Raw genomic sequence first — 13,018 nt, 5'->3', positions numbered from 1 at the left:
TGCGGTTGAATTTCTCGATGCCCCACAAACTCGTACAAATTTCTTCAAAATCGAGGAAAAATGAAAACGTTTTGTAAATAAGATTATACAATAAAGTATACAATTTAATAGTGATATTTTGCGACGCAATTGCTGTTACTTCTTCGAAAATATTTTAAGAGAGAGAGAGAGAGAGAGAGAGAGAGAGAGGAGGGAGGAGAGAGAGAGAGAGAGAGAGAGAGAGAGAGAGAGAGAGAGAGAAAGCGAGCGAGCATGGAAGTTGAAAGCGGGAGGAAGGGGAAGCCCCCGCGGAGAGGTTCCCGACTCACGTTGTACGAGCGATCATAGTGGTTGTTCGAGCTAAGCGTCGCCGGATTCCGCCGCAAAGCGTGTGACATCGCAGACCCTCTCTCTCTTTCTCTTTTCCTCTCGCTCTCCCTTTCTTTATCCCTCTCTATTTGTCTCTTTCTCCGCAAAACTCGGAACGGATTTCACAATAACTTTGTCCTACCAAGTATCCCTTGGTCCTGGTCCTGCGCGTCCCTCCTCTCGACAGCGCCGATTATGCGCCCGCGGCTTTGGTGCGGTATCTATCTCATCCTGCTCGCGACAGCGGAGCCCACGCATGCCGGAAGACCAGTCAGGGCTTTGGCCTTCCGCAAAGGCAGCACCTTTTTCGTAAGTGTCACGCGATACTCCTGCCACGTGCGTCGAGCGCGCAAGGAAATGTGTCGTCCTTTGTGTCGTCGAGCAAGTCGACTATTAATTATTCGAAGCCTCCACGCCCCTCGCGGTTTTTGGTTAACTCATTAAAAGTAACCGTTTGATCTAGTATCTTTTGCATTCATCGCGGAATAATGTAATATGTAGTTAATTGGGATATGGAAAGGGCGGTTAGTGTTGTAGAGAGATTGAATAGTAAAAACGTATGTATTTTATAAAAATGATACAGAAACGAACGTAGCGTCCGTTCGACTCGCCTGTCGTCAACTCAACTCCGAACTCGACTAAACTGACCTGCGCTCGCGTCTTGACCCTAACGCTCGGTAATAAGAGAAAAGGGCTCGTCTTTCGTTTGTTCTTTCTTCTCGCTTTGCTATAATATTATGCACAGTGTTTTTCTACGCTCTAAATGTTTCTAGAATATTCGCTTCCTACAATAATTATGAGGGAATAAAAATAGATTTCGATTGTTTTACGCATGATTTTTACGTGAAAATCAAGTGAGTACAGAGCGCGCCCTCGAAATATAAACATGAGTGCGTAAAGTCTGTAAGATAAACTTTGTAAACGAGTTGTGTAAAGATAATTGAATGATCCTAGGTGGAAAATTTAACGAGAAATCGCTAAAATATAGAAACAATCGTGAAGAGGTAGCGCTGCATTTTGGGTGTTATATGGCAGCGCAAACTGCCTGAAACCAGTTTGCATCGTAAAACGCTCGGCGCATGGAAAAAAAAATGTTAACAAACGTTAACTTGACGATTCATCAAATTTTGACGGCGGGGAACACGATCGATTTAACAATTTTCCACGTTACCGCTATTTCAGAGCAAACTACCGCAAAAATTATGTGCGAAAACGCCGTCGAAAATGTGACGGACGTTGTTGTCTGTCTCTTAAGGAGAAGATAAGGAGTTTCAGAAAGGAGCCGCTTTGGGAGAAAAGCAACGCGGTAAACGTTTCAGACGCGCCGCACAGAGTGACGAGTAATCGATCTAACGTTTATACATATAGCGCGGACGTTCGAGTGTAATTAAGCGACTTAATAATATGTAAATGCTCCGAGCATCTACACTACATCAGAGCAGTGGCTAAAGGATTGAAGGCTAAACACACACATGTATACACACGCGCGCGCGTACATCGGCATAGATGGACGAAGATCGCAATATTCTCACAGAGCATTCCGCAAATGATTGTTCTGCTCCCGGCCCTTCTACGAGCTAAATTGAAATTCTGCCGTACGTAGAACGGATGTTTCTACGCGTTCGGAACGCGCGCGTGTGCAGAGAGTTTCCCGCGATGCAAAAATATCACTCCGCAAAATGCATATATGTATCGCGTGCGCGCACGCGCGCGAATATCGCTAGCGAATTTTATCGCGGGGAATGTCATCGGGAATATTTTGCGTCCTTGACGCGCGGCGAAATCTGGACGACAGATATATAACGCGTACAATTCCCGATTAATTACATTCTCATTACGCGAGAATGCAACCGTCCCGTCCGTGAGAGATTCGCGGAATTTTTTTTTTTTTTAACGCGAATTCCGTCGCGCGTCCAGTAATTCGCTCCGGCCATTTCAGTTTTTTCACCCACGTTTTCCTCCATCCCCTCTCCCCACCACTCGTTTTCGAATCGTTCTGTCGCGAATCGGTATGGCTTCGCGATACTCCGATATTCAAATGCTGAAAAAGGCACCGCTCTCTCTTTTTTTTCCCCGTCGCTTCTCGCGAAACAGCTGCGCGCGCGATACACGGACGTGTTATGAAAACAACCACCCGTAATTTATACGATTTCGCGTTTCAGAGAGGAAGAGAGCGAGAGGGAGAGAGACAGAGAGGAAGAGAGAGCTTCGTCGAACGCGTAACGCGGATATATATCTTATCTTCCATCGAAACTGCAGAAATGCAGCCCGCTACATGACGCCTCTGAGACTAAAGTTGCGCGTTGAACCTCGTAATATTAGGTTTTATTTTTGACAGCCGTATAGGTACGAGCGCGCGAGCAGCGAGCTTCGAAACTTCCTCGCGCCGACGTGTGCTCTCCGATGCCGCACGCGTTATTCCCAAGACGAATTCCCCGTATTGAAAGTTGAGATAGGCGCGGAATTTATTTCTCGTTAATACCCACGCGCGGCAGGATCGAGAACGGTTCTCGACGAGAGCGCGCGGCGCGCGAAAAAGGAGAAATTTGCAATTGCGAGTCATGGGAATACGTATACTCGCTTTTCGTTCGACTGTGTCCCGCAAAATCCGTCGTAATATACGATTTGCGATCGAATCGTATAATTCCAAATTATTCCCAATTCGCGTTTGGAAAAAGCACTGCACGGGTGGATGGGGAGGGGGGGGGAGGGAGCGGAGCAGTAATTCGAGAATAAATTTGGCCAAGACCAATTATTACATCGCGATGTGGAATGTAACGAATTGTAATGTATGCAGCGCCCGACGATATTAACGAAAATACGCGGAATTAATCCCATCTCCTAATAGGCTCTGAGGGGGGAAATACGGGACACGGTAAAATAGAAATGGAAATCCACTGCACGTTCGTGATGGGGAAAGGGGGAAAAAAAGGCATCGCTCGCAATTTGGACGTATTAAAGGGATGCGCGGACGTCAATGCGGGCAAACGCGGGGCAAATGGATTCGCCGTTCGCATCGTGAAAAGCCGTAAGAATCAATGTTGTAAAGCATCCTCCCGTATCATCCCTTCGCCTCCCCTTCCCTCGCTGCCCTATCCTCCTCGTGCCGGTGCATATAGACGGCGGCACTGTTTATGCAGCGCCTCCGGCGCGGCGCGGCGCGGCGCGGCGCGCCGCTGCAGCGCGAGAAAGGGTGAATTTATGCGCCATACGTATACGCGGGACCGAGCTAGCTAATGTAAACCGATCGGAGCTGCCCGTATTTTCGCTTTAAAAGGCACGAAGTCGCGGATGGCGGGACATATTTTGAAGCACGATGTGTATAAGCGCGCGGGAGGGAAGGAGGGGCGAGGGGGGAGCATTAATACGGGATGAAGCTATACACGCCCTCGCGACGTAAGTAGGCACGTACACCAGGTGCCACCGCAGATGCCCCTAACACACGCGGAGTCGCATCAATTTTTGGTGTACTCCGGAGTGTTAGGACCGACGCGCGGACCGCGGCCCGTATAGCTCCTGCAGTTGGTTACCCCGGTGGGGACCGACGAAACGGCTGGATTATTGTGAGGCAGCTGCCCGGATCTGGGCAAACAACCGACAACTTTACGCGCGACATTTATGTTCGCGGTTAAAAGCAAATTAAAAGATAAGCCGGAAAATCGCTTTTCCGAATGAAATTAGTCAAACAGTAGTCCCCCCCCCCCATCCCGAATTTAAATTGAAATTTAAACTCGATGTTTATTTAATTTGGGGCTAATTTTGAGTTTAAATTAATTCGAGTTTAATGCTTATATTTATACATTATGCAAATATTGCATAAATTACAAAGTTATGTCGGAATCAATAATTGCCAATAAATGTGTATTTTTCAGCGGGAAACAAGATTGAGACGCGTGCATTTCGCTCTCAAATCGTATGTTATTAACATAAAATTGATTGATACAATTAAAAATTTCAAATGTAACATATATGTATAAATTATTATAAATCTCTTTTTACATTCAATTTATCGTTGAAATATGTTGCACTTTACATTCCAATATTCATATGTTATATTTGTAATTTTTAATTGTTCCTAAAATATTTAAAACATTTTTATTTCCAAAAAATAGACGTGTATATGTTCTCGCGTTGGTACAATCCGTTTCCTCGGAGGAGGCAGAAGAGATGCACCTCCGAGATCTTACATAGTATTTGAGCTAATCTGTATGGCACACTAAGAATTATGCCACTCGTTAATGATCCAGCCCACTTACAACGAAGTACACCGCGGTATCGATGATACGCGGCCGTGTTTATCATGTACATTATCCGGCATGCAGGACGGGAACAGAGCTTAGAATCAATATGCATGAATCAACGCGTTGTCTCGTTATATCCCGTCTACATACATCACCGTACGTACATAGGGGATATACATATTTAACAGATTATTTTAATCAGCGCCTCGTTATATGCGCGTGAACGTTGTGATTAATCATTTTTTTAATAATGATGACGTTTTATAGGAAAGAAATATGAGATTGTGCGTATTGTGTGAAAAAATTGCGTGAAAGCTGAAATTCATTAGCTTAAATTTGCTTAATTAAAGTATAATTAACTTAGATTTATCTAAAAAAAATATGTACTCGTACGTTATTTTTTTTTACGTTTTTGCCAAAGTACGTTTGTGCCAAAATTTATTATGCGTAGAACATATAATATATCGACATAATGAACGCGTATGCGAGCTGATTCGCGACCTAATTGAAATTCAAATTTACACTGTTACTTTAACGCTTCAACGTTCCCATAGCGTTGCTCCCCGACCGCTGAAAGATTTATCTTTGAAAATCCCATCGCGGACAAAGGAACGCGCAAGATCGCGTTCTCCGTCGTGCTTTTTATCCGCCCCGCCGCGCCGCAAGCTCGTTTTACACGCGCTTTACAACGCAGCCGGAAAATTATATGCAGCATGCAACGCGATATCCAGCGCGCGTACATACCTTCGTCTTGCGGCGGCGGTTCTGGCTGAGCTGCATGCGCATAAATCCGATTGCCTTATCGTATTTTCGGCCGCTAAGAAACAAGGGGGGACGGCTACAAACGCGCGGTAAGATGGCGGGACACTGACAAACGGCTTGCCAGATCCAGACGACACTGTCCCTCTGTCGCATTTACACCGGTTGTGAGGCAGAGTGCCCGGGCGATTCCGCGCGGTTAATAGACACCGTGCGGAACCTGAAGGCGAGGCTTTTCGCCTCGCGCCGTACCATTCTCGAAGGTTTCTTGCAAACAGAGAAAAACGTCGAGAGCCGCAATTTGGACGCTCGAGATATGGACACACCAGTGAATAATCATTGTCGGACAGTTCAGTTAGACAGTCGCATAAGAATTAATTTTGTCGTCTATGGCCGGTATTTACACGGAAAGAACAATTTTGCTGAATCCAGATCTGAAAATAATTTTTGTTTAATAGTCAAAATAATTTTGTGCAAAAGTCAAAGTGATTGCTAGAATATTAAAACGTTTTATAGCAATGCTTATCAGTTTTAACGTTCCAACAAATTATTTTGATGATTCAACAAAAAATTATAATTCAGATCTATTTTTAGCAAAATTTTTAGACTTTTCAACAAAATTGTTCTTTCCGTGTATAGTTGGTTCTTATATTTAAGATCGTCTTAAGTAAATTTTAAGAAATTCACGAAAAACCTTGCATTACAGAAAAAAAGGTTTCTTTAGATTTAGAATTCCTATTTATTTGACTGATATTTATTTCATTGAATGCTTATACGAAACATTATTTATTTGAATAAAAATTTGGTTGTTTCGTTCAAAAAACTTCTTTGACGGAAATAACACTATTATTTGAAGTAATATCTTATAACCATGTATTATTTGATTATAATAAGCACGAACAATGAAACAAGTAATTTATTTATATGAAAATAGCAAAATATTTTGTTCTATGCAATTTATTTAAGATAAAAATATATATGGTTTCAAATTCAAACAATTGTACTTATTGATTTAAGCATTGGTTTGTTTGGACCATTTCAAATAACAAATTTGTTTAAATACAATAAAATTTATTAAATCCAAAGAAATCGTTTTCTCTATGTACGATTCTACGCAGTTGTAAAAGCGGGAATAAGTAATTTCAATTTAAAACATGATATATGATATAATCGAGGATATAAATTTAAAACATGAAATTCAATTGATAATTACGTACGATACAATTAAATTACAATGTTTCGATCCGTGATGTGGATTCTTTTTAATGCATAATGTTTTTCCATATGGTACCGATTTCTTCCTCTTACACAACTGCAGTCAATCAATAAAATGGTCAGTTAAAGCATAATGTGTAACGTGAAAGTCCATAATTAAAATATAGAGAACAAAAGATCGAACCTAGATGAGCCATGACGGTTACGATGGTTCTCATATTAATTGAATTTCATTATATCATATTTCATGTTTTAAATTGAAATTATTTATTCACGCTCTTACAACTACGCAGGCTCATACAGACAAGGTTTTTCGTGATTTTTTTTTATTTATTTGGAGCTATATATACATATAGTATTTAATTTTAAGATGTTATAAGATAATCACAATGTCGTATCAGCATCTGAAGTTAAGACAATTGAGACGATCTTGAAATAAGAATCAACTATGAACCTATATGTTTCAAATCTGCCTCTCAAATCTGTCTATTTCAATTGTTTTGACGTTGATAGATTTGATGTGATTACAAATAAAGTATTAATTCTAAATACTCAACTTAATTAAAAGAAAATAAATAAATAAATACAAGGCGAGAAAAGGCGTCATGCGGTGACATTGCGTCACGACAAAAATTCATTTGAAATGTCTAACCTTAAATATTTTTGTCCAAACAATATCTACAAATACGTGCAAATCGAGAACCTTGTTCGTGAAAGATCGACGAGTGGTGCGGAGGATTCTCGCAGTATTGCTTGCGCAGATAATGAGAGGATAACTTAAGAAGAGAGGGAGGAGGGGGAAGAAATCGCGGCGCGGCGACGATAAGTGTGTTTTACGATAAGTGTCTCGTTATTTATGGGCGAACATAAAGATTGGATCACGAATGAAGGAGGGGGGGTTTCCGCGGCGTAGGGTGGAAAATAATACACGGAGAGAATTTTTTTTTATTTACCCTGCAAATCATGTTAATTATGAGACAATATAGTATTTAAGCAAATTTTACTGTGCACTACAATAAGATTTCGCAGTAAAATTTATTGTAGTGCACAGTAAAATTTACCTAAATATTATATATTTTCTCACAATTAACATGATTTTCAGGGTAAATTTTAAAAGAAAATTCTCTCCGTGTACGTTCTTACGTGCGAAAGAGAGAGAGAGTTCGCCGCGGGCACCTGTTTTCACGTAGATAGCGGAATAATTCGCAACAGAGATTCGGATAAGATGAGAAAATCGTCCGGGAACGAGACTGCCGGAGGTGAATTGAACGGACGAATTGAATGGATCGGAAATTCACAAAGTTCCCTCATGAAGATTACGGCGATTTTCACGTAACACGCCCGCGATCCTTTGATACAAACTTATGATTTAGGATCGGGAAAGTTGCAGGTAAAACTCACACGACTTATTCCCGCGCGATTTCGCATCCCTTCTCCCTCTTCGAGCCTCTCTTCTCGAAAGAGGATTCTCTTTGAGCACGTGGAAGGCGTGAATCTACCTAAAATTATTTTGCTCACGCTCTTACGTAATTGAGCAGCTGAAGTGATGAAATCAAAGGCTAGATTGCGATTAGAGCTGCGAATATTCGAGTATTATAGTTATATTAACTGAATAATTTTGTATTATTTGATTATTTCTTTTTTTTTACCTGTTTTTAGATTTATTTGAATACACGTATTGTTGAATGCATCAAGCTGTACTAGTTTTAATATATTCAAGCAAGATTTGCTTCTTGTGTCTTTAGAGTCACGCGGGAAGTTCATTTTAGCAAGCATTTGGATTTATTTTTTGTTCGGCTCTTTTGTTCCTTTGAATTAATTCTGGGATTAAATGAATGATATCTTTCAGTATCGCCTTAACTACAAGATAAACTCGTTGCCCTACACGACGATCTTCGCGCAAGCGGCGGGCTTCAAGGCGGCATGGGAGCTGCCGACCACCGGTGGGCTCCGAAACGTCCGGTCTGTCCCGGACGTCCACGAGTGCGGCGAACTCGTGTACGAAAGGTAAATAAATACTGCAATAGTTGCGTTGCATAATGCAGAAACGGCGACGATTCGATCGAGGAGAGGACGCGACGGCGGAATGTCGGGAGCGGTCAAACGAGCGTCGAGGATGGCAGGGGATGGTTTAGAGCCGGTCGGGCGTCTGGAACCCTCCTGCAAAATGGGTGCGGGTGGATTTCTGGCTGGCTGACTTCGAAGACTTCCGCCATCGCTCCGAGATATCGAGCAGCCAACGATGCAATACCGTCGGCGCGCCGCCTTCAACGATTTTTGACCGAAGTTTCGCGGACCACAGACTTTTCCTTCAGTTTTCTTTAGGCCGAAATCGATTTACGCACGCGCGGATGTTTGACGCGGCTTTCGAGAGCAATAAGGACGGTTATGGTAATCAAAAAGTAAATATTATGTTGTGATCGCGGCGTAGGAGCAGAGCTGCGCGTACCTGCTTTCTGCAGTGCCAGAGATCCCGGTTCAAATCCACCCAGAATATCAGAAGTTCGATTTTTTAAATCGATCACTATTTTCTCGGTAGGCAAATCACCGAGAGTATCTCTGATTCTTCTGATTCATCAAAAAGCACCTGTATCAGTTTATGATTGACATCCGTTTTGTGGAAGATGAAAAGGATATCAAGCATAAGCTTTATAAGATACTTTTTTTTACAAAAATTAAAAAATATTTCTTGAAGATCGAGTTTGCCGAGCTATAAATTTTGTTTGTTGTTCTTGCTATCATATTCGATTTTGCTACGATCGTGTTTGCAGTTTCTTGATTTGTTTGAGTATCTTTCTCTTCATCGCATCTTTTCTTTTTATTTCTCTATCATTGCAATTACAATCAATAGATTAAATATAATTACACAGAATTAAATATAATTCTACTTCCTTCATTGGCGGATGATGCGACGATATCTAAGCGTGTTTGTCACTACATTCTTTGCTGCTGTTTTTATGAAATTAAATGGTGTTAATTTCAATATGGAAAAAAAGTAACGTTTGTCTCGATATTATATTGACCACGATTTTTATAAATTCTAATTAAAAGCTCTATTTTATCTCGATAATTTTACTTACTAAATATTCACCAAATCTGGCAAATGTTTCAGTCACGGCTTCGACGGTCGTTCTTGCCTGCTGAAGAATATCTGCCAGGGATTACAATACGTGAGGCGGAAGGACGGCGTTATAGGGAAGATATTGAAGCTACTCGCGGAGTGAGTGCCCGCAATAAATTGATATCAGTTATACATAACGGTGTGTTAATCGCCGTTGCTTTCAGGTCGTATATTAATAATGGTACTTGGCACGAGGACCCGCTGTTCTGTGAGCATCATACCACGAATTGCCCGTTGCAATTAGTCGGATTTAATAGTTTTACGGAGAGCTAGCACTGAAGTATCACTGGAGAGCAAGACGCTGAGTAGTAATATTTGTTCATTTGAGACAAAACACGCGTCGTATTCGGTACAATGTCGTTTGTTATACGTTAATAAAAATAATAACTCTTATACGAATTACATTTTTGCGTGCATTATTCATTAATTAAAGAACCGAATTTATTAATTAATGGAGATTTGTTATATTTCGGGATATGGCGAAAGAGGATTAATTTGTTCAAAATGTTGAAATGTACCGCTAATATGACGTCACTGCTAATAAATGAAGAGTTAAGAATAGAGCGTTATTGCTTTGAAAACGAATGAAGTACAAAAATACAGTTGTATTCAGCCGTAATATGAGAAACGTGTCAACGACGTTAAAAGTTAGCAGTCGTCGTAGCAGATTCCATTTTTCATATTTGGAATAAGTACGCGGACGTTGCAAAAAAACGCGCACGCGAGAGAGGACCTACCCTCGCAGTCCATCCCACGCGCGCCGAGTGGCCCCTATACAGTTATCACTAGATGACGTTATGAGGAATGACAGCGGTTAATGAAACATTTGTCATGCGGCGAAACCGCACGCGAATTATTCCGGGATACCGGACACGGGCAAGTAGTAAAATATGGTGGTACGTCAGCCGACTAAATGTAGTAAAAATATACGTTTAGCCAAAAAAAAGACCAGGAGGGTGGGGTCACGCGGAAGGGGGGGTGAAGCGTGTATTACAAAAAATGAGCGAAAGGATATTTCCACCGGGCGTTATGTACGGCCCGCGGTGCTATTAATTTGTCTTCGTGATGGCTGCCTAAAAAAAAGTATATTTCTCGTTTTGCGCATTATTCCCTTTCCTTTCTCTTTCTCTCTTTCCCTGTCTCTCGCATTGTTCGTCTCCGCTTGTCATATCCTGCGACAGGACGATTATAATTGCTATACTCACGAGCCGCGCCGGTCCAGTCGCAACGAAAAGCATTAATTCGGACTATCGCGCGACTTATCTGGCAATTAAAAAAATGCTCCACTTTGCGGCCGCCATTTGCCAGCGTAAACACGCGTATTATTCAGGAGCTACAATCGCCGTCAAACTACAATTACGCTAATGAGCTGAACTCGCAGCATCTAACTCTTTGACGCGACAAAAATTTCAAAGGGAAGAACTTCATTCGGAGTTGGTAATCGATTATTTTTTCAAATTCACTTCTGCCGCCTGTTTTACTACACGCCGCTTTAAAGCAATCCCTAATTGGCTACCTTGATTTAATCAGCACGACCGATGTGTACGATTTCGATATCGTATAGCTTTGTCACCATTTTTACGTTCCGTGTAATCACGCGAAAGAAAAAAAACACACGTTTCGCTCAAAGTACGTTTCCTTTGTCGCATTGCCTCTTTATGAAATTGTACGGTAACAGGGAGACTTTCCTCTGTAAATGCATACTTTTAATTGCGGTGCATTGTTGCTCCCCCCCCCCCCCCTCCCCCGCAGGATAGGTCCCGTGACACAGTCTATTTCATTATAAACGAATACGGCGTCGTAATAAGACCGCTTTATTAGCACGTAAATGAATTCGCGATGTAATTATTTCGAGTTTCGCCTCGCGGGTGGGGGAAGGGGGGAAGGTAGAGGGTGGGCCGCGTGTTGGAACAAGGACGTCAAAGGTGGGCGCTCCGCGCCGCGCGGCGCGGCTCGGCGCAAGTTCCAGCGATCGGGAATATGAATTGTTAATTTCGCGTATCCCGAGCTAACCGGGCGCGCTTTTTACAGTTTGTAGAAATTCTTCGCTTTACCTTCTATACCCGATAATTATTTTTGAGCGAACGTTAACGACGATTTAATCGAACGATACTAAGGTAATGGAGACGTCGAGCGCGAAGCGCGCGGTTGAAACTTTTATTATAAATCAATCAGTTGCTTAACGCAATATTATATCTCTGTACTTGATTGCAGCATGTACATACTTAATAGCGAATTCGATTAGACGCACTAGTGCGCGCTCGGTGAATATTAAAACTGTTGTACAACAAATCGAACGTAAAAGTGTATGTTTAATATAAATATATAAAAACGAGTTGAACTCCCGTGAAATTCTTAATGGTACCTACTTTATTGTATTATTTGCTAAAATATGTATTGAGCATTTTGTTATTCAAGATATTTCACTTTCTCATACAGAGTAAACGGTGTGTAGTGACATTAATATTCACTGAGTGCGTCCAATCGAATTCTAACTAATATTGAGAGAATCACAGTGATTTCCTCAGTGAGCCATCCAAACTCTCTCTCTCTCTCTCTCTCGCGACGTCAACCGTGGTAAATTGCCGGAGCTGCGAAGGTGACTCGAAAGGTACTTCGAAGACGGTACATTTCTGCAATATATATTGACAAAAGAGAGAGAGAAAGAGGGAAAAAATTGAGAAAGATCCCTATAGACAGTGTTGACATTACGGGACGAGACGGTCGCGTGCTGCGATAAAACACTCTGTTGAGAGTATCATCGACGACGTGTGCTGCGGGGATCGATAAGGGGGGAAGCGACAAAGGAATTTCTTCCCTCTCGTACACGCCATCCCCGCGGCAGTTTGCGTGCCACAATCGCGGTGACTTCCATTATGTATACGTTGCAAATGCGTTTCCACGTCTATCCCCCGCGGACCCGTCTCGTTCGCGCTCGGCAGCCTGGCGGGACCCGACGACCCCGCGCGTGTAAAATCAATCCGCGATTGCTCGCAATGAACGATAATCGCGCAACGACGATGCCTCGTCGAGCTTCCTCCTGCCCTTCTCCATCCACCACGCAAAAAATAATGACTTAGTAATAGTAGCTAAATTTCAATAGCTGAATCAAACTTATAAGCTATAAGAGCTACCGCCTTATAGTGCAGTCATTGCTAAGTTCTGGCTATTACAGATAAAAAACATATACTGTCACAAAAAAAATTATTAACTGAAATTAAAAGCAGGGTTGTGCCGTAGATTTCAAGATTACGTCTACACGGATTATTTACGTGAAATCTACGTGATGTTTACATGGTCTTTTTGTTGCGTAGACAATTTAGACTTGTAAACC

General features: G+C 42.0%; 1 protein-coding gene across 1 annotated transcript; it reads left to right on the top strand.

The window, feature by feature from the left end:
* Positions 1 to 422: 422 nt before the first annotated feature.
* LOC105453104 lies at positions 423 to 10,232 on the top strand. Its single transcript, XM_011694810.1, has 4 exons — positions 423 to 657; positions 8,413 to 8,570; positions 9,676 to 9,783; positions 9,849 to 10,232. Exons 1-4 carry the CDS (start codon positions 544 to 546, stop codon positions 9,955 to 9,957), a joined length of 489 nt encoding a protein of 162 aa, XP_011693112.1. The 5' UTR covers positions 423 to 543; the 3' UTR covers positions 9,958 to 10,232.
* Positions 10,233 to 13,018: the final 2,786 nt, after the last annotated feature.

This window comes from Wasmannia auropunctata, unplaced genomic scaffold (genome assembly GCF_000956235.1).
Source record: "Wasmannia auropunctata unplaced genomic scaffold, wasmannia.A_1.0 LD336004.1, whole genome shotgun sequence".
Classification (NCBI taxonomy): Eukaryota; Metazoa; Arthropoda; class Insecta; order Hymenoptera; family Formicidae; genus Wasmannia; species Wasmannia auropunctata.
This window is presented reverse-complemented; position numbering and strand designations above follow the sequence as displayed.

Coding starts and splice junctions, on each gene's coding strand:
- LOC105453104 (XM_011694810.1), top strand. CDS start 544: ATGCGCCCGCGGCTTTGGTGCGGTATCTATCTCATCCTGCTCGCGACA. Junction 658..8,412: donor GCAAAGGCAGCACCTTTTTC/GTAAGTGTCACG, acceptor GATATCTTTCAG/TATCGCCTTAACTACAAGAT. Junction 8,571..9,675: donor GGCGAACTCGTGTACGAAAG/GTAAATAAATAC, acceptor CAAATGTTTCAG/TCACGGCTTCGACGGTCGTT.